We start from the raw sequence: 21,907 nt of genomic DNA, 5'->3' as shown, positions 1-21,907 counted from the left end.
CTGTGGTGTTCACCATATATCAGAATGTAAATGCTCATTTGAGTGTGGTGCTTGTTATACCGGTGGAGGGGTCTTCCAGTCTGACATAACCTCCTCGTGGTAAGTGGAGCAGCTGATAGATGACCTGGCCATTGGGGCCTTTGTCCGGGTCCACAGCTGAAACAGAGAGAAGTGTTGTGCCTGGCTGCGCTCCCTCCAAAATCTTCTCTGTGAAATTTGTCACTCCAAAGGGCCGGAAACGAGGAGCGTTGTCATTTACATCCAAAATGTTGATGGTTAGTCTTGCTAAGATGGAAATGAATAAGAAATGAATTACTCCAAGGCAATATTTATCTTGGCCTATAAATGAAAACGGGCCTTACCGTTTGGGACACTACCAGACTTGTCAATAACCTCACTGGCATTGTCATGGACAGACACGATAATCTCAAAAGTAGCTACTTGTTCTCTGTTGAGTGGGTTACGTACAAACACTGCACCTAACATTTCAGCCAAACGCATTTGATTTGTTACAAAAATTATATGCACATATTCAACAGAATGATATTAAACAGACTGACTGACCAGTGTGCAAATCAATCCCAAAGGACTCCTGCAGGCCATCTACAGGATTGTTTCCATCATCTTTCGCTTCCACTGATATGATATAATATTCCAGTCGTGGATGCAGGTCCGGGTCCTCAGCTGTTAACGTGGCGACCACCACCCCGGGCGGCGTGGACTCGTTGACATTAATCATTGTCAGAGGCTCTATAAAACGCGGTCGCGAATCATTGACATCATCAAGGATGACAGTTAGAGTGGCCGTGCCGGACATGGGTGGTGTGCCACGGTCGGTTGCCATGACAACCAGGCGATAAGACCCACGCTCTTCCCTATCCAGGGTGCTGTTGCCGACTAGAACGGCACCGGAGATCGCGTCAACCACAAAGCGATCCTGAGCGCCGCTTACTAAGCGGTACGTGAGCCAGCCGTTTGAACCGGAGTCAGCATCCATGGCGGAAAGTTGGGTCACCACCACACCTGGAGGAGACATTCAAGTGAAACAATAATATTCCTTCCCGTTGCATTCATTGGGATGCTCCACAAAGCACACGCACCGGTGGGACTATTCTCGGGGAGTCGCACACTGAAACTGGAAGGGTTGAAAACGGGTGGGTTGTCATTCTGGTCCAGGATTGTCACTGTGAGAGGAACACTGCTGTTTAATCCCCCGATGTCCTCCCCAACTAGGATCAACTCAATCCGAGGCTCCTGAAACGCCTCACGATCCAACTTGGCTCCCCGTTGCACACGAATAACTCCTACAAAGAGAGACCAAGACCGACCATTAAAAAATTGTCCAGGCATCTTCTGTAATGTGTTGCTCAAATTTACCAGTGTCAGCATCCACAGTGAAAAGGTCCACCCTCGCTCCAAACAGACGATACTTGACGACGGCATTGCGTCCAATATCTTTATCTACGGCCAGAACGGGCCCGTTCAACACTGTTACATTACTGCCTGAAGGATGGACAGAAAGCAAGGTTGGAAGTTTGAAATTTGCCATTTAACATGTGGACATTTTTGTTTGAAAAGGGTCTAGAAGAGAGTTACACATTCACACAGTTAGTGTGATAATGCTTATATTCATAATTAAACTCGCTCAGATTAAGTAATGTGGTTTACTTGGTCCACAATGTAGGAAAATATATTCTGTAATTCTTAAAGCAGGGGTGTCAAACTCATTTTTATCGAAGGCTGCATCATAGTCATTATGACTGCCTTCCATACACAGTATAGGCTACATAAAAAACTACTAATGAAAAACTAGTTTTGGAGTCAGAGACCAGAAAGAACTGTTCAGATATTTTAAAAACTTGAATGGAAATAAAAATCGGAGAAAAGACAATTTGTAATTTTAGTAATGACACACGAAGCTGAGCCACAATTTGTCTTTGCGGGCCACATGAAATGATGTGGCAGGCCGTATCTGGCCCCCGGGCCTTGTGTCTGACACCTATGTCTTAAAGTGATGCAAAGTTCAGACTTGTTTCTTTTTCACAACTTCACACATTCAACTAAAACTCATGTAAAAAAACAGGAAGTGGTGCAGATGTGGTTCACAGGTTTTTCAGCAAGAGGCTCTCAATATATAGCCACACAAACAGGCAAAAGACACACACACACACACACACACACACACACACACACACACACACACACACACACACACACACACACACACACACATGCAGGTGTTACCTGCTGCAGAGTTCTCTGTGATCTCAGCTCTGTAACTATTTCTGGTAAAGACAGGTCTGTTGTCATTCTCATCAAGTATAGTTATAACCAGGAGGTCTGAATCCTGGTGGTGTGCAACAGAAGAAAAAGAGTCAATGAAGTGTATTTTTGATTAATTTCCAAACCTGCAGCACCCTAATACACATGCAAAATGTAAAATTACCCGGCGAGCAATGCGAGGGTTCTCAGGATTGTCTTTGACAGTGATGGTGAGTCTGTACTCAGCTACTCGCTCTCTGTCTAGTGGCCTGTTCACTTGCACCACACCTGACTGGGAGATAAAGAAAAGATGGGTGAGAATTTCTCTTTTAGAAATGCAAAAACTTAGCCTAGCAATTGACATGCAAATGGCTAAGCTTCACTTTCCCTTGCTGTTTAAATTGTAGAAATGTAAGGGATGTGAAGGTCTCATTGTATTGTGTGTCAGGTCATGACAAGATATTTCATTGGTAAAATCCAAAGTGATTCACTTACTGTGTCATTAATGTAGAAGGCTCCATCTTGGTTGCCAGCAGTGATGTTATAGGTGAGCAACGCATTGAGTCCGCTATCCGCATCTTTCGCTCGGACTCGTGCCACAGATGTATGGATAGAGGCGCCCTCACTCACACTGGTGTTGTGAGGCAGGTTGAGGAGGACGGGGTCGTTGTCGTTGATGTCTCGAACTTGGACCCCAACTACAACCTGAGGAATACACAAGTCCAGAGAAACCTCTGAATAAGTCTGTTTTCAGCAAAAAGGTTCTTTCTCCCTGCCACATTTGAAAAACGATATCTTTTTTTTATTGCTTGCTTTGTTAAAATAGGCTGGTTACTATTTTCACACTCTGTGGTTGATGACATCTGATAACATGCATGGATGGAATGGAATGTGACAATATGCTTGCGTCATGTGCACTCACCGAGCTATTGCGTGAAGGTGTGCCCAGGTCTCGGGCTGTGACAGTGATGTTGTAAAAGGTAGTGGCCTCTCGATCCAACTCAACATCCTTCCTCACTCGAAGTTCCCCCTCCACGGGAGATATCATGAACTCATCTTGTAACACAACACAGAAGGTTGCTCAGTCATGCTGATAAAAACTTGAGCAACAAAGAGCACATCAACACTGTACTGCTGATAAATAACTGAGCAACACCAACTTTGATTATTTCCACCAGTGATGCTGTACTCCACTTTGCCATTCAGCCCAGAGTCTTCATCAGTGGCTTTGAGTGTCCAGACCCGAGGACCCGGCTGGCCCTCGGTCACCTCAAAAGGTCCCTCATAGGGTCTCGGGAAAGTGGGAGTCACATCATTCACGTCCAGGACGTTGACCAGCACCTTGGATAGAAATGAGATTTGAAAATTTGCCAGTCAGTGCAAAGTCTCAAAGAAGATGTTGAGTTGAAGTTGTAATACATTTCTCAGAACATGTGAGAGGAAAAAGGAGTCTCATTACCGTTGTGCTAGATGTCAAGCGATGAGCAGGATTTGGACTTTGATCTGTCGCTGTGACCACCAGAGCATAGTGACCATTACTGATCTCATAGTCAAGCTCCTTCACAGCTGTGATCCTCCCCTAAACACAAATAATCATAAATATATATTTTTTTGTCAACCCACAAGGTGACACTATAATTTTCATTCTTTAAACTCACAGTATTGCTGTTGATATGAAAAGTTTGGACAAGGTTGCCATGAGTGATGGCATATCGCAAAGTGCCATTCAGATCCTCATCCGGATCAATGGCCGTTACTATGGCGATGGTGGCGCCCACTGTGTCGGGGCCCTCGCTCAGCACTGTAACATACTCCTCCTCTGGAAATTCAGGGGCGTTGTCATTTTCATCCACAATGCGAACATTGATGGTGGTGGAAGTCTGCATGAGAAAAACAACAGCAAAGCTGTTTCATTATTATTAACCTTATGCAAATTAATGTTTTCGTATTCATTGCAACAGGAAATTATTGATTGATAATATGGATTGATAGTGATTTAGCATATCAAATATGAAATAGGAAATATTCTATTCCTAATAGAAACACTCAAGAAAATGTATCTTTTTTAGTCTGCCCAAGTTGTTGTTTATTTTCCCCATATTTTTCAATTATCTTTCCTATTCCTGTGGGACAGGGAAAGAAAGCAAGTACAGAGCAAACATAATTGCATGTTTTTTTCCATTGCATTTTATTTTATTGTGCACATCACAATAAACATTTTGAATCTTATTTAGGAAGAATGGATGTAAACAACATTCTTCTACACAAACATTAAGCCCAGAAAGTAAGGAGGATCAAAACATTCCACCGAAAGACTCTGGTATGTAAGTCACAAAGATCCTTATATAGAACTGAGAATAAAAGCAGCGTTTGCCATGAGAGCCATTTTCCTGAGCATTTTCCTTGGGCATTGTGCTGAATGCTTTTCATGAATCACTCAATGGAAATGGTGAACATGTCCTAATAAACTAGCCAACATAATCAAACTTTGCTTAACATGAGGCAGGGGGTCTTGTGAGTGACGCAAATGATGACAAAAACTCAGCAGTGCACATTTGAACCTTTCTTTTAGGACAATGTAAGCAAGAATTCACATTTGGTGACTTAAGCGAATGCTCAAAGTAAGGACTCTTAAAAGAGACATGCAATCATAAAAGGAAAAAAAACTAATAAAAAATATAAATATCCATCCTGCCACCCATCTACAGTGCTTGTTCTTTTGAGTGTGCAGCAATTTGTGGGGCACATTTCACTAGAAAATGCAAACCCAGAGTCTTAAAACAAGGCCGTCTTGACTGTGATGATAAAAATTAAAACAAGTTTTATTAGCTCAAGCCAACACATAAGAAACAATTACATGGTAGTATTCCCAAACTACAATGACGTAACTCGATCTTTAATATTCTTATGTTCAGAATAATACATGATAAAATATAGAAAATATTTTGGATAAAGTACTGTTAGAGTTTCGTTTGAGTCCTCATCTGTCTGGAGTGGGTGGTTCCAACGAAACCGCAGCATCACGTCACGTGACATGAGCGCAACAAACTTTCCAACCTCAGAAGCTTCACTCGCAAGAGTTGGAGCGACAACGATCAGTCAATCCTCTCATGCTAATTAGACTGAAACTACAAGTAAATTCCACGTGAAAATAGTTTGAAAGTGTCCAGACAAGCATGGAGTTCGAACTACTTTGGAGTAAAACGATGTTGTTTTGGTGCTGTTGGCTTGTGCTGTCCTCAAGTGGAGGTGAGTTGATGGCTTTGTGACCGAGCGGGCGTGTGGCAGCATGCAGACACTTTACCCTTTGTCACAGCAATTCCCCCCCCCGACGTAAAATATCTATGTGCGTCTTTTTAGTGATTGGAATATGCGCGTGTACGTAAATAAACTTGGTCAGATGCGTGACGTAACTTTAGCGCACCGTTTTATTACGCACAAGTTTATTGTTCAAGTTAAACATGTTTTAATACTTTGAATTACCCAGTGACTTATTTATGAAAGCCCCCCCCCCCCCTCAAAAAGATGTTTCTTGTCAAGGTGACAGATAAGCAAATTCCATTTAAAAGTAAATAAGAGATCACACCCATCGTGTACGTATATGAAATGTTTGCCGTTCTGTAAAACACTATGTGTTGAGAATATTTTATGTAAAGCTGTGTTGGAATAAATCATTTTTGTGAATTAAGTCTCACAAACTGCGCAATGACGCTTTTAGCATGGCGCATCCTAAAATGAACGCAAATGTCATTGCACTGTGCATATAAATAATCTTCATGTTGTCTGAAAAAACTTGTGATTATGTTGGCCTAATTCCTAAAATGAAATGTGTGTCTTTGTCAAGGACTTTTATCATTGCAAGTTTAGGCAGCTGACTGTTATAGAGAGATGAGACAGCTGTTGCCTTCAGGCGCTGGGTGCCGACACCTCACTGACCATTTTGCGCCTTAAGCATTATGCCATTAACATACTATTTGGCATATTATTTAAATGATATGATTTAGATATGAGAAGATAGTTATTATGTATGCCTACTGACTGTTGAAACTGTTGAGGCTAATTTAGAAAATGTCTCCAGGGTTGCCCTCCTCTTGTTATGTCTTACTTGTCAGGAGGTTTTCCTTCCTTTAAGCCCAAACAGCTGTTTATGCTACTGTCAGTAATGGCCTTTTCCGCAAACCATGGGCTGAGACAAACAATAATCAGTGTCTCCAAGTCAAGATAAACACTTTGCTGTCTGTGCAGCACTGTGACAGTCGAGATGAGCTCCGCACAGGATATGACCGAGCAATCTCGTAGACCCCCCCCCCCCCCCCCTCCTGTTTAGCACAGCGCATGTAATGTATTGATCCTAAATAAGTCAATATTAGGGGGCAGTGATTGAAAATGGTTTCCTGGGTCAGTCTCATCAACAGGATGTGGCCTCAGGGAGTTTTTCTCCTCTGTAAGACAGGATGTCAGTTTTGTGAGTAGATGCCCTTTGTTGTTGTTTTTAGGGTGTCATATTTGTTAATGGGAGTGAAAACAGGCATCAACACGTTTTGCACTGGTTATTTTCCTTGGTATCAAGGACACAACACTGACCACCATTGACAGAACCTTGACTGCTTCAATGACAACAACAGTGTTATGCGCAGTAAACCTCACACACCAAACAGAAGATGAAACTATTTTACGAGTCGCGTACAACAATTTATTGATTAATCAGCAAATAATCATCAAATGAATAAAACAATTTTTTATCTCAAAGTTCTCCAAATACTCAGAATTTCAACCGCTCAACAAAAGTAAATATTCACAGATTTCTGTAGTGCTCCTGATGTTCTCTTTGTTTAATGGTAATAAGACATTTGCAAACATTTACTCTGCATCTACTTTCATTTGGGAAAACCAGTCAAAACCTTTGCCTATTTCAAGGCTCAAAATAATTTTCCCTCCTTTTTATCTGCTATTTAACTGTTCAAAGTGAGATAAAACCTGACAATGTAAATGTGTACAGTAATCCCTCGTTTATCGCGCATAATTGGTTCCAAAAACCACCCGCGATAAGTGAAATCCGCGAAGTACGGTCACCAACAAGAAGTACTGGGCAGGCTAACGAGTAAGCGGAAAGATGCTAATTCACAATCGTGCTAACACGGAAAAACTGACTTCTAAAAGAATGTAAACGAACATTTGGAGCAATACTACATTGTCCTAAAGGTTAGACACGTTTCCTCAATTTAGAGGTTTTATTTTGACTTTTAAATGTTTTTTTAATTTGGGAAAAAAAATCTGCGATGTAGTGAAGCCGCGATAAACGAAACGCAAAGTAGCGAGGGATCACTGTACTTGACGACCCAAGCACTTAACTCCCTTGTTGTTTATTAAGAGCTGAAACAAAAAAGTTTTTTTTATATGATTTAGTGATTAAAAAATAAAATAGTAACGTATCTATTATTAAAATAATAATTACTTGCAGCCCTAGTTTATCTTCAAACTGCATGTGTAGGAAGCAGCCACCACATGTTTCAAAATGGTTGCTGCAGATGAAGCGATGTTGTAAAATGCTTACCAAGTGGTGGTTATTCAAGAGGAAGCAAGAAACATACACTCGTCTTGTGACAAATCCTTCAAGCCAAGTTAATTGCACCTTCAACCCTAGATACTAATAACTGACCTACCACCTACATTTTGAGTCACAAAAACACTTTCTTTTGCTTTATTTTTGTCAAGTTTATTTATATAGCCCTTAATCCCAAAAATGTCTCTTTGTTTTTGCTTCTACTAGAGGCTTCATCTAAAACCGTGTGTTGAAGGGATATTCGTGAGTCCTCCTGCTGGTTTCATTAACTCCTAATAGTCTCTAATGCATTTGCATTTGTAGGAGGTGTGAAAAGGGGTGTGTACTTGGGGAGACACTTGAGCAAACACAGGTAGTGAATTCACATGAGTCAAATGATACCAGCTCTGCCAGTTGGTCACTTGTCTTTTGCAGAAACTAAAATAAAAACACCCATGTCCTAAATAACCTTGGAGTGCTTCGTGAAAATAAATAAGAGTACATACCAGGGCTTTCTTGTCAAACGAGTGCTGTCAGAGGCAATGTGTTTTAAACAGGTGCCATTCAGGCATATGACAAAAGGAGGACTGTTTTTGCACCCTAAGGGCGTATCAGTGTCCTGAGACCAGGTCAACTAAGATTATAAACACAGGTCGATGTGAGTTTAAACAAAAAAGGCCTAACTCCAGTTTGAGAAATACTTGAGAAAACACCACACCTACAATTTGACATCCCATACTACAATGTAGTGTGGTTAAATCGAGTTCACTGTGGTGATGATGATGATTCCAAAGTGTTTTCCTTCCAGTTATCGCAAACAGTCACAGTATGTACATATGTAAGAAAATACTTTTAGGAAAGAAAGCACGGAAGAGATGCCAAAAGGCAGCCAAAGAGGAAGTCAGGGTGGGTGTGAATGCGAAACAAGAGTGGACAAGGGCTTCCCCTCTTATTGTCCCTCCACAGTGGCAGGAACAGCCATGGGGGCAAGATTCACTTTAATCAACCCTCCGTGGTCTTCCTATTGCCTCCAGCGCACAATGGACGATGCAGAGTTCACCGCATTTGAACATACCCCATGCAAATGCACAGCTTAACAAAACAGTGCTTTGGAGTCTTGCAGAGTTAAAACCAATGGAAGACCCAACTCAAAACAAATAACACTTGTACACTTCTTCATTTTTGTTCTCTTTCACCCACAAATCCTTCTTGCAATTGGATAGCAGTGAGAAAGATTGTTTTGAAATATGCTGAAACTGCTTTTTAATTTAGATATTTTTCCAGTCCAGTGGCTACACCAATGTCCTCAAATGGCAGCATATGGAAAACACCTACAGCGTCACCTTGGATTGAGTGTGGGTTTGCATACAACCTATTCCCAAAGAAAACCCCGCAGCTATATTTTTGTCTTATTTGTTCATGGCGAGAAGCCAGGCGGGAAGGAGCGGAGAAGTAGAGAGTCTTATTTGAATGGCAGGACAATCCAGAAAGGATGTCCACTCCTCAAATACTGACACGCCCGTTTCTAAAATATCCATAGCAATCCTTCAATAACCCAAACCAAGTATGCATAGTTACTGCTGTCCTTGCACATACTGTTATTCTAACAGCACACATTCATACACTGGGCGGGTGAAGATGCTGCTTTTTCAAATGAAAGGAAACCTATTTGCCAATACAGTAATCCCTCGTTTATTGCGGATAATTAGTTCCTAAAACCACCCGAGATAAGTGAAATCCGTGAAGTACGGTCACCAACAACAAGTACTGGGGAGGCTAACGAGTTAGCGGAAAGATGCTAATTCACGATCGTGCTAACATACAAAAACGGACTTCTAAAGGAATGTAAAAGAACATTTGGAGCAATATACATTGTCCTAAAGGTTAGACACATGTTTCCTCAATTTAGAAATTTTATTTTAACTTTTAAATGTTTTTTTTAATTTGGAAAACAAATCCGCGATGTAGTGAACCTGCGATAAACGAAACGCGAAGTAGCGAGGGATCACTCCACACATTGACGTCGGCTTCTGAATCACCACTGTTCATTGACAGATGCTGAAAGGCTGTTTTTGTTTGGGGATGTGACCTGTTGCATCTGTGTATGTGTAGTATATATGTATAGAAATACCAAAAATATTTTGACGAATGTACACCTGGTAAGGTGTTTTATTTTGTGAAAAAAAGTGTTGTTTAGGACAGCAAAGTGATGGAGTAGTTGGCACGTGTGTCTCACAGTTGACAGATTTTAGGTTTGAATCTCATCTAAGGTTTTCATGAGATCCGGTGCAAAGAAGAATCGTGTGTGTTGTTTTTTGGTTTCCGGAATGCACACGCATGACTTTTTCACCACAGTGATTGTTTACCACACTGCCGTCGTCAGCGGTGGTTGTAGAATTCGATCCCGCCCAAGCTTTATTTCAGTCAAAAATAACCCTCCGTTTAGAAAATGGAAATACGCCTAAACCACACACACAGCACTGGTTAGAAGACTTAAGAGTAGATAAAATGGAGTCAAACTACTTCTCTTGACTATAACCACACATGACACATTCACATTCCACACTGAACACAACTGGCAGTAAAGAAACGCTTGCTTTGGATAACACAACTCAGTTTGGTCTCGTCAACACCGCCAGAGGTCAACCGCTAGCACTGCCAGATGTAAAACACAAGTTCTGCAAGAACCTCACACGCCACAAGGGAAAGAGCAACTCATTCTCGTGCATCCCCTAATACCAGACTCATGCCTCGGGTGTGAGGACAAAATAAATGATAGCAGTCAGTGTCTGCTCCAACTATGTCTTCAAACCACAGCCTGTGTATAAATGACTCCTACTTTTGAGTTACACCCAAACTTCGGATTACCAGACTTTTTGAGTCATGTGTGTCACTGACTAATTACACGCAGATTGTCAGTCAACTTAATATTTCTATTTTTACCAGTCTGCAACCTTGCCAGTAATTACAAAATAGTTTTGGGAAAATTACTGCCACCTCTGTGACATTGAGTGGTAATTCAATTGGCATTAAGGTTAGCCGCTTCGTTCCTTTTAAAGCTCGTCACCGTGATACATTTTCCTGCCATGCATGTACAGTGACTAAGCAAAACTCGAATGCCTTACAAGATGGTTATATTCTTATTTGACATTTAGATCAAGAATAAAAGGGTAGAATGTCGAAGAAAGCCCAGCGTGCTTTCCAAACCGATCAGATTTTAGATTTCTTTGTTGTGTTGTGGAAATATTTTGAGGACCTGGCAACTTGAATCCCTCAGATGTTTTGTATATTCATTTAAAGTGCTCCAAACATTTAAGAAGAGGAAGCAGGCTGTTCAGACCAAATAGTCACAAAAACCAGGAAGTTTGTAATGCACTGAAATAGGAGAAAGGATGTTGTTGTGGTTTGTAAGAAGTGTAATGCCCAAGGGACTGATAGTTGGTATTGTGTTTGCATGGTACCAATGTTGTAGCAATGTTGACTGATGGTACAGATCCTTCCATTGCTTTTTTAAAATGTAAGTTTTGCTGTATTTCAGGGGTGTCAAACTCATTTTTTTCACGGGCCGCATTGTAGTCATAGCTTCTTTCGGAGGGCCAACTCAAATAAATGTATGAGCACCTCATATTATATACAGTAAAAGCTACAAAACAAACTGACAAATAACTCGTTTTCAAATCAGACGAGTGAAAACTGGTCAAATATTAGAAAAAAAAAAGAAGATATTATTAAAAGTGAAGACAATTTGCAATTCTAGTAATGACACACGAATTTGATGCACAATTTATTTTTGCGGGCCAAATAAAAAGATGTGGCGGGCCGTATCTGGCCCCCGGGCCTTGAGTTTGACACCTGTGCTGTATTTCATGTCATGTGAAAATCCTCCAAATTGAGTTGAACTGTTAATTTCATTCCAACAGGAACCATACTTGGAACTTATACCCATTTTTGCATAGAAATAAGAAGATGTGGTTCGTAATATATTCATGTATTTTATGTTTTTCTTCTTTATAGTTACTGGGAAGACATCCCATGCCCCTTCCTCACTGAGCATTTCTACACCTCACCTTTTCTGGACCTGTCCGGAAGGGGCAACTTTCGCACCCGACTGCGCTCAGACAGGCGCCCCCTTGGCCCCCTCTGACGTCTTAAAACACGTCTGGCTTTTCACGCCACATAGCGACCAACACTGCTCGGGACGGTTAGGGCCGCGTCACATGACGTATGGTCGTCCACATGGAAACCACAGCTTGCCACCAGGGTTCAAATTTGGATATACGAAGAGCAACCTCTGGATGGCTCTGCAGAATGTGACCTTGGTTGACCAGGGTCGGTACTGCTGCATGGTCCTGGACTTTCAGCAAGACCATAAACATCCTAACCTTGTGCAGAGTTCCCACAGTCATGTTATACTCCATGTGACACCACGTAAGTAAGACAAGGCAAAGTAGAAACATGATGAATGGAAGTTTTGCAAGGAATTCAACTGGATGTCACTATTTTATACACAACCTAAAAGCACTGTTCGTTAAAAAAAACATACATAAATCAAACTAAAATGTGTTAAATATGACAACTACTGGTAACGCACACATAAATCACAAAGATCAATTTCCTTATAATTTCAATAATTAAAGGCATTACACAATGCATTCTGGGAACTTAAAAGTTGATTTATTTATTTATTTTTAAACAATATATTTGCATTCGACCCTCGCTAATAGCGGGTGAAAGGGACCACGTTGGCCCACGAATAGCAAAACTCAGAATATAATTGATCCCTATTGAAATGCAATGGCATACATATTTTTTTAATCAATAGGCCAATCAATCTGTAATTTGTATTTGTTTTTGCCAAATATGAACACCGAAAAAAACATATCGGTCTGGCCCTATTAATTCATAAACTACAGTATCCTCACTACCCAATGCATGGCCCTACCTAAAATGATATATTATTTTTTATTCGGAGAAAAAACGCTCACAATTTGGAGATGTTCTTTTTTTCCACAACAACATACAGCAAAGTACCTTTGAATGAATATTTTTTGTTATGATTAACTCATCCTAAAATATTATTCATTTGAAACCCATATCGTTCCTTTATAGGAAGAAATGGATCTCAAGAATGTACCGTCACAGAACCTGCATTACCTGGAGGTTTGTCATCACATTTAAGCCCATTGCGTAGCTTCTTAATTATTCTGTTTATGTGGCATTTACTCTAACTAACATCCTCTCTCCTCCATCTTCAGGGGCTGTGCCAGTGGCCCTGGCCATAGCGGCCTGCATCTTGGCTCTGCTTTCGCTGCCTGTTATTCTGCTTCTCGTCTACAGGCAGAGACAGAACAGCCATTCGAACAGACGTATGTATTTCCCATATATTTCATTATGTATGTCCGCCTGCACAAAATAATGAGATTCAGTGAGAGACCTGTATCAAAAGAAATTATTTTCAAATCTATTGTTAAGATTTTAAAGACAAATGGTGTTAAATTAACAACACATATGTTGTACATGGGGTGTACAACAGCATTACAGGACGTGTACTTAACATTTTACTTGTGAAAGAATTGAAAAGTAGGTCCAACTCCAGCCCAAATGAGGCTAAGTGAATAACAAACAGTTTCACATCAAACGTGAATTGCCCTCAATATTTCCCTCGCTTTGCTTTGTCTGAAAACGCATTTCCTGTTTGAGAGTTGAATCAACTGTACACAGAGGGAAACCTGTTCGTACACTATATAGATGCTGCCATTCTGCTTTGTTTGGCTTTACTCACAATAACCTATTTCCTATTTCCTCTGTCCCAGGTGCACAAGAACTGGTGAGGATGGACAGGTATGTTTTCCCACATTCTGCTACACAGCTGTTCTTACAGGACGTGTTCTGGAACACATCTGGTCTTTTAAATATCTTCCACATGGATTTTTAAATACCCAAAGCACTGTTGCATTTAGTTCATCTGTAGATTATTTTGTAGTACAATAAAGAAGCACAGTTTAATATCAAGAAGACTTCGGAGCAGATAAACATATGTTGGCAATGTCTTCACCATGACACACATTGTGTCCTCCTGTTAACTGTGTGTCTGTTTTTCTTGTTTGTCTTCAGTGAAGCTCAGGGCCATGAGAACCCAGTGTTTCTTAGGGAGTCACCACGAGCGAAGACCCGGACTGTTGCTCAAATTATGACAAGGCAGTCCTCGGGGACAGGCCACCATCTGTTATCTGAACCAGGAACCCCCATGACTCCTTCTGCACATGGGGATGTTTTCTTCCCACTAGAAGGTAAGACATTTATATTTAGACTATATATATCCTGGATTTTACTACAGTCAAAAGTTTAGGTTTGGAAAAAAAAACTTGAGTCTCCAATGCTGTTGGTTTGGAGGCCTTAGAGTACAGGTGTCAAACTCAAGGCCCGGGGGCCAGATACGGCCCGCCACATCATTTTATGTGGCCCGTGAAGATAAATTGTGCATCAAATCCGTGTGTCTTACTAGAATTGCAAATTGTCTTCACTTTGAATAATATCTTTTTTTTTTATATTTGACCAGTTTTTACTCGTCTGATTTGAAAATGAGTTGTTTGTCAGTTTGTTGTGTAGTTTTTGCTGTATATAATAGGAGGTGCTCATACATTTATTTGGGTTGACAGTCATAATGGCCCTAGGAAAGAAGCTATGACTACAATGCGGCCCGCGAAAAAAAAGAGTTTGACACCCCTGCTAGAGGGACAAAAATGTGACTGCTTGATAGAGCTAGACAAGGAAACTTTTCTGAACTGCAGAACCGATGTTTTCTGTCATCTCTCATCAATACTAAAACTAGCTCTGCACTGCGGAATCTTTGACTGTCCTGTAAATGTCAATAGTCAAGTGCTTGTATTTCTTATCTACTCTTAGAAGTAACTCTTATTGCAGAAATACACAACTAGTGTTTCTAAATTACAATGAAAAATGACTCTGACGCAAAAGAAGTGTAACCGTGGTCTGAGTGTTGCAATGTTCCACATTTGCTGGAAGTGTTGTGTAAAATTGCGTGTTTAAATCGGATGGCTTGCGACAGATGTAAAGAAGTCCAATCTGTCTTCCCCCACATAGCTGAGTACTCTGGTCTTTGCCTTTTTAAAAATTATTTCACAACTCAGCAGTCTCATCATCTATATCATTTTTCTTCTGTTGATGACTCAATCTACTATCTGAGAAAATGACACGGCAAACAGTCATTTTAACAAAAGTAAATTCCTGGAAATTTTGTCAATTTCCTCTGCCAGTATTCTTCAGTTATTTACGACATACGTGATGCAAATTAAACAACACAATTTAATGCCATAGTTTTTGTGTCATATGAATAAAAGCCACACTTCAGGTTTCTTCTTCATCTTTTTCGGCCAGCTGACCTTAAACTGAGAGGAACCTACCAAGCTGGTTCCTCTTACTGTAAGCATGTCGCAACTCAGACTTTTAAACTTTTTTTCAGGCATTTTAAAGGGCTTTTAAATAAATATATTTAACAATGTATTGAGCAGAAGTCCGTAGAATAGACCAAAAAAATAGTACTATTATTTTTGTTTGTTCCACGAATAGTGTTCTCATTTTAGCACAGACATGACAGATGCATTTGTAGTGCTTGTGATGGCATTTTAACAACTCTAATTTGAAATTAAAATCCACACAATTTTCTCTATTACAGACACCATCCCTGAGTCTCCAGACAACCTCCTGCTTTAAAGAGGGAGAAAAGAGCTTTGCAACTTTTTCGTTTTCTCCAGTGTGTCCCCAGAGCAACGTTTCCCTCGGTCTGTCTCACAATTGCTGGGAATGTCGTCTACGCACTGTTTGGTCTGTATGAGGTAACGGACAGACTGCATCTTGATTTCCAACACTGCTTGCTGCACTTGCAAAAGCTGGAGGACATAGGTAAGGCGTGATTCGGAAACTCTTGCGCTGCGGCTTGGTCAAGGGTACGTGTGCGGGGATTGAACTGACTACTGCTGTGGCAGGGTTCTACTGTTTGAGACTGTGGAGTGTTGAGGGCTTTGTGAAAGGGTTCTATGTCAGAAGGATAACAAAATGTACAAAACAAAATTTTTTTTTTTTTTTTTAACTTGCCAATTTAGTCCATGCAGGACATGAACAGTTTTCAGCAGGGAACTTGTAGTACTGGTTGGCGGTCAGTTGCCGAGGAAGGTGATTGAGAATGAAGAGTTGGTGAGAACTAATCCCACACCAGATGCATGACAGGTTTTTTATTTAACTGCTACACCACAATGCATGTCTAGACATCGCAGGCTTTTAATTTTTTTTTTCCCAGATGGAAAAAAATCACACCGTGACTTGAAAATAGTATTCAATTATTGGTTCATACAAAGATCATGTTGAAAGATTACACTCAGGAAGAGTATTTCTTAACTGGGATACCAGCCGGCCATAGTAAATCTGCTGTATTTATCTAATGAGTAATAACAAAACTTGCATTCACCATGGGGAGTTTAGTTTTTCTTTCCTTTGCTCCTGATCAGGTGAGTCAACCTGAAGTGAAAAAAACATGGATGTCCTAAAGCGCTGCATGCTTCCTCACAGATCTCACTTTCATTTCAGTCACCTTTGAGCTCTGCTCTAAAAATTTAAATTCCTCCCAAGTCAGAATAGTCAGCAATTTGCAGTGGATAATATATTGTGATATATCCACATTCATTTCAGCACATCCAGACCTCAGTGTTCTATTTTTTTTTTAAAAATCATGTATATAACTAGCCCAGATTCCTTATTAAAAAACAATGTAACACATTTAATCACTGCTGTGTTTGTACAATTTGTCTTTGGTGGTGGATTTTATTTTTGTTTTTTATGTTGGAATTTGAGCTTTGAGTTGTTTGAAAATAGCTTGACTGTGTGGTTAAACGACAGCGGAGAGGTAATGTACCTATCGGGGCTGTGAGAAAGAGTTGGTTTCTCATTTTTAGTGGTCAGTGGCTATTTTGCTACAAGTTTCCTAAAACAGGGTATTGTGTATATACTGTATTTTATGTGTGTACTTTATTTTCTTTCAAATGTATGTGGCCCAAGAAGATTTTTATGCAAATTTGCCTTAGTGTGAGTGAAAACCTATTGTTCTGTATATTGTCCTCAAATTAAACAGATTGAAGCTTAACTAATAATAATAATAAAAATGGAGCTGTACTACCTTTACTTTATGGCTTTTTAATTTGCTTACATTGTAAAAAAATGCTACAGATGTTCATCACTGTGGTGGAGCCCTAGACCTTACCGTTTGACACATTTGTTCACAGATGGAATCCACTGCATACAATGTAACAAGGTCAGACATCACATAACAAAAAAAACTAAACAGTCTGCGCTCAATATTACACACAATTTTGAGCTTCGACAAGCAACATTTTTCTTCCCCTTTTTGAGAACAGTGCTTGTGGCTTTTTTTGCAAAGGTGTTTCCTGTGTTGTCAACAACTTCTCATTTGAGTCTACTATGAAGTGTATGTGATCGAAATCAGATTGTGTATTTTATGCTGCATCTGTTGCTCTTGTCAGTACAGGGAATTGTGATTGTAAAACCAGAATTAGTCAAAAGAGGTGGTGCAATGTAATGAGACTTAAGGAGAGATGATTCTAATGTACCGTAATTTTCGGACTATAAGTCGCGTTTTTTTCATAGTTTGGGTGGGGGGGCAACTTATAATAAGGAGTGACTTATATGTGTTTTTTTTCAAAACTTTTCAAAAAAAAAAAAAAAAAGGTGAAACCGCGATAAACGAACCGCGATGTAGCAAGGGATTACTCTAATTTGAATTTCAAGTGACGTCAGCAGCGCGATGCGGCGTGGCGCGGCGGTTGTTTACAAAAAGGACAAAGATTGATCACGGGATGACGAAGATGAGGAAGGGCCCCACGTACTACCGGCATCATTAGCGGCTTTGTTTCTAAGTGACACGGAGGATGAAGAATTTGAAGGATTTAAGGATTTGGAGTGACACAGAAGGTTTGAAAAACTCTTATGGCTTTTACGCATGCCTGGTCCTACTCTACAGAGCTCTCTTTCACCTCCGTGGATAGAAGTCGGGGGCCGGCGCTCGGCCGGGTGGCTGTCCGGGGACGTTGGATGGGGCTCAGTTATGGCTTTTACGCACACCCGGTCCTATTCTATGGATCTCTCTTCCACCTCTGTGGCTGGAAGTCCACGCCGCCACACGCTTGGAAGTTTGTTTTGTTAAATAAAGAGCCGTTTACCAAACCCACGTCTTTCCTTGTACTTTGTTAACGCTACAATATAGTTATATACTAGATCTGTGGAATAACGACGAGGCTGACGTCAGGGCGCACGCGCGGCGTTGTTGACAATGGACGAGGAATTTGATCGATGGATTTAATGATTTAGAGTGCACAGATGGTTTGATAATATTATTGCTTATATAATAGTTATTTGATATCTCATTTATATATCATTATATGTGCCAGTGGAATATTTTGAAGTGCAAGCGCCGTCAGCGGCGCGCACCCATTGTTGACAAAGGACGATCGATGGATTTAATGAATTGGAGTGACACAGATAGTTTTATAAACGTGTTATTTATGTAATAGTTTTTTTAATAACTCTGAATGTTACGTCAGGCCCGTTCTCAGCTCTTCGTTTGTGTTTATGTCAAGTTAGCATACCTATCGTTTAGCCTGTTGTTGCTCGTTCATGTCTGTTCTTAGTGTTGGATTTTGTCGAATAAATTTCCCCCCAAAATGCGACTTATGCTCCAGAGCGACTTATATATGTTTTTTTTCACATTATTGTGCATTTTATGGCTAATGCGACCTATATTCCGGAGCGACTTCTAGTCCGAAAATTACGGTACACATTGTCACATTATCACAATGCTTTCAAAGCAAGGCTCATAAATGCTTGCAAACAAGATATGCCAGCAATTGTCAATTTAATGTCCTGATAGTCAATTGTCTTCTTTTTTTTTTTTTTTTTTTTTACCCAGACCCAGTCGTATTTTTCAAATGAGAAAATATTCCAATATAGTGCAAACATGAAGTTCAACGGGCTAAAAGTTACACTTGGAAAAACACATTTGAATTGAATTAATTTTGTCATCAAACATGAATTGATGTCTGTCGCTCCATATTCTAATTAAAGACGACAGAAAAGCACATCACCTTTTGTAACAAAATTATGGTTTTGCTAGAGTCGCGTCTGAGAAGATATGATGGTTCTGTCAAGTGATGTTTAGTTTTTTTTTGTGTTCCATTTTTTTTTGGGGCGGGATTGCAATAACCCCAAATATCTTGTTGATTTAATTCTATACTTGTGTGACAGTGCAAGCACCAAATGATGACAATTTGCAAAAATTTATGCAAATAGGCAGCTAACAAAAGTGTGCTTGGTTGTTTAATTTCACACCTGACGGGTGGGCAGGCACTACTGGGACCCAGCTATTTCTATTGAAGCAATTAAAAAATAAATTTCCATTATATGTAAGTTGTAAAGGTTTTATAATGGTGTGAGTTTGGCCTCTAAAAGGAATTATTGAAATTACAATTCATCTCATGGGGATTTTTGTTTTGTAAGTCAACAAAATCAAAGTTCTGCATTGCAGTGAAACTCCAAGGTGCCACTTCCTTTGTGTGTGTGTGTGTGTGTGTTCATTATCCTTACCGACAGAGGAGGCGTGCCATCATCCTCCATAGTCACAATGAGTCTGTACTCCTGCTGACGCTCTCGATCAGGAGGGGCGGGCCGTGTCACCATTTCTCCTGTCATGCGGTCCATGCGGAAGGTGAGGTCTTGGTTTCCGGCCGTGATGTAATAAAACAACATGGCATTAGGACCCGTGTCCCAGTCTGTAGCCATCACACGCAGGACCGACGTCCCTCCGCCGACATTCTACATTTGACACCATAAAAATCAAACTTTCCAATTGCTGCTGAGTAAAGATCAAGCATTTTGACTCCAAAAGTGCTCCCACCTCGCTTATGCTGACATTGTAGCCCCTTGGACTCTCAACAATAGGTGCATTGTCATTGACATCTAGAATATTGATGGTGAGGGAGTGGTCTGTGTGTCGTGGAGGTGAACCATTGTCTGCAGCGCGCACCTGCAACATTATACACACGTGCATTGGAATCTGAGCCACCATTCATTTGGACACACCAATCATACTTGACTGTCAACTTTGGTGATTTGGTGAAAAAAGTACAATACCGTATTTTCCGCACTATAAGGCGCACCGGATTACAAGGTGCACCTTCAATGAATGGCCCATCTTAAAACTTTGTCCATATATAAGGCGCACCGGATTATAAGGCAAACCTTCAATGAATGGCCCATTTTAAAACTTTGTCCATATGTCAGATATTTTTGTTATACTTGTTTACTTGTTTGTCTGTTGTGAGCCATGTCTTGTCACCGTGGGATAGGGGGGAACGAAATTTCGGTTTCTTTGTGTGTCTTTGGCATGTGGAGAAATTGACAATAAAGCTGACTTTGACTTTGACTTTGATATACATTTGGCCCGCGGGCCGGACTTTGGACACGCCTGCTGTAGTGGCTCAATATTGGTCCATATATAAGGCGCACCTGATTATAAGGTGCACTGTCGGCTTTTGAGAAAATTGGAGGTTTTTAGGTGCGCCTTATAGTGCGGAAAATACGGTGCCTTGAATCATTTCCCGATGAAAATAATGTCTTTAATAAGGAAAATAGCACTCTATATTATTCAAGCCCATTCATTTCTGACCTTGAGCAGGTAGCGATCCACAGACTCTCTGTCCAGTGGAGCATTGACGAAGACCTCCCCATAGGTGTGGTTCACCGTCTTGATCTTAAACACATCTTCCATATTGCCTGCGACTAAAGTAAAGTTGACCTATGACGGCATGAGATGCAATAAAGGGAGAGACAAATAGAAGGGATGAGAAAGAGAGATGACTGAAAATATCCCTCAGCTCATCTTGTTATGTGCTATGAAACGGATGGCAATCAATCAAACTGGAAGGGATCACAACATTTAATTTCTCTATCTTACCAGTCCATTCAGTCCTGTATCTCGATCTCTTCCCAGAACTACGGCCACTTTCTTTCCCATGGCGGTGTTTTCCAGAATGTCCACTGAAGTATCAGATGTGATGTCAAATTCTGGACTGTTGTCATTCTCATCAAGTATGGTGATCGTCACCTGTTGAGAAAGCAAGTCAGATGCCGTATTGATACGAAATGATACTTGAGATGGGTAAAAATTTGCAGATGCTACGGAGGACCACAAAAATCTTACCTTCTGTTGTTCCAATAAGAGATGCAAATTATAAAAAAAATATTGTTAAGTTTTCCATAGCAGTAAATAACATGGGTTCATTTCACCATTCACAAAATGGGTAAAAGCATTAGGCCTTAACACCTCTGTCAATCAAGTGGAGATCAATCCAGAAACAAATGTGCATACCACCGTCGAATCTTTTTTTGGTCCTCCATCATCAGCAACAACAGTCAGGGTGTACATGTCCTCCTTCTCTCTGTCGAGCAGTCCTGTAACTGTGATCCGGCCCTGAAACATCACCACGATGTAATGGAGCTCACCCTTCACCCAGAACCAATTATTTTTTTCTCACCGTGACGCTGTCTATCTTGAAGAGGGCGAGGGCTGCAGGTGAAGTATCTGGATCGAATCTATAAGTCAGCTGGTTCAAGTTGTCAGCAGACTGGGCTTGTACCTGAACCACCTCCGTCCCCGTGGCAATATTCTCGCGTAGGGACGCCTCATAACCGGCTGAGAAGAAGGCCACCGCCTCATCCAGTTCATTGAGTAAAGTGACATAAACCGTGCAGAAGCCCTGGTGGAACGGTGGAGCCTGGTCAGTCGCTGAGATGTTCATCAGATAGGTGGTCTTGGTTTCATAGTCCAGGTAGTCTACGGTGGTGACCAGGCCGGTGCTGACGTCCACTTCAAACTTGTGATCCGAGCCGGACACAAGGGCATAAGCAACTGCCCCTCCATCACCTGACCAGAAAGAAAAAATGTAGTTGGGGTGGTAACAAATAAATAAATAAATAAATGAATAAAGTATACTGTAAGTGCTAGCCCCTCAAGTAAAA

General features: G+C 40.7%; 2 protein-coding genes across 5 annotated transcripts in view; one reads left to right on the top strand and one right to left on the bottom strand.

Moving 5' to 3' along the window:
• The window catches only part of cdh23 (cadherin-related 23), a 124,739-nt gene that overhangs the window by 10,801 nt on the left and 92,031 nt on the right, over positions 1–21,907 (bottom strand). For 3 of the 4 annotated variants that reach the window (XM_088384578.1, XM_088384577.1, XM_088384579.1), the window contains exons 31-48: positions 21,424–21,812; positions 21,258–21,359; positions 20,844–20,993; positions 20,556–20,684; positions 19,785–19,913; positions 19,475–19,702; positions 3,921–4,142; positions 3,722–3,841; positions 3,423–3,603; positions 3,185–3,318; positions 2,758–2,967; positions 2,447–2,554; positions 2,245–2,347; positions 1,378–1,503; positions 1,101–1,304; positions 565–1,023; positions 363–479; positions 61–285 (exon numbers count right to left, since the gene is read on the bottom strand). In XM_088384578.1, coding sequence (XP_088240704.1) covers positions 61–285; positions 363–479; positions 565–1,023; positions 1,101–1,304; positions 1,378–1,503; positions 2,245–2,347; positions 2,447–2,554; positions 2,758–2,967; positions 3,185–3,318; positions 3,423–3,603; positions 3,722–3,841; positions 3,921–4,142; positions 19,475–19,702; positions 19,785–19,913; positions 20,556–20,684; positions 20,844–20,993; positions 21,258–21,359; positions 21,424–21,812 — 3,336 coding nt within the window. The remainder of the gene's footprint in view (positions 1–60; positions 286–362; positions 480–564; positions 1,024–1,100; positions 1,305–1,377; positions 1,504–2,244; positions 2,348–2,446; positions 2,555–2,757; positions 2,968–3,184; positions 3,319–3,422; positions 3,604–3,721; positions 3,842–3,920; positions 4,143–19,474; positions 19,703–19,784; positions 19,914–20,555; positions 20,685–20,843; positions 20,994–21,257; positions 21,360–21,423; positions 21,813–21,907) is intronic. The other variant, XM_088384580.1, reaches the window with a different exon arrangement.
• Positions 5,312–16,999, top strand: vsir (V-set immunoregulatory receptor). Its single transcript, XM_088384583.1, has 7 exons — positions 5,312–5,511; positions 11,819–12,232; positions 12,914–12,964; positions 13,060–13,170; positions 13,618–13,645; positions 13,919–14,094; positions 15,501–16,999. The coding sequence occupies exons 1-7, from the start codon at positions 5,439–5,441 to the stop codon at positions 15,536–15,538; spliced, it is 891 nt and encodes a 296-aa protein (XP_088240709.1). The 5' UTR covers positions 5,312–5,438; the 3' UTR covers positions 15,539–16,999.

Source organism: Syngnathus floridae, chromosome 9 (genome assembly GCF_059516105.1).
Source record: "Syngnathus floridae isolate MCC-2025c chromosome 9, RoL_Sflo_1.0, whole genome shotgun sequence".
Lineage (NCBI taxonomy): Eukaryota > Metazoa > Chordata > Actinopteri > Syngnathiformes > Syngnathidae > Syngnathus > Syngnathus floridae.
Note: the sequence above shows the minus strand (reverse complement) of the source record. Positions and strands in the feature narration are given on the sequence as shown.

Excerpts from the sequence above, each read along its gene's own strand:
- vsir (XM_088384583.1), top strand. The coding sequence starts at position 5,439 with ATGGAGTTCGAACTACTTTGGAGTAAAACGATGTTGTTTTGGTGCTGT. Across the intron at positions 5,512-11,818 it reads TGTGCTGTCCTCAAGTGGAG|TTACTGGGAAGACATCCCAT; the intron begins GTGAGTTGATGG and ends TCTTCTTTATAG. Across the intron at positions 13,171-13,617 it reads GAACAGCCATTCGAACAGAC|GTGCACAAGAACTGGTGAGG; the intron begins GTATGTATTTCC and ends CCTCTGTCCCAG.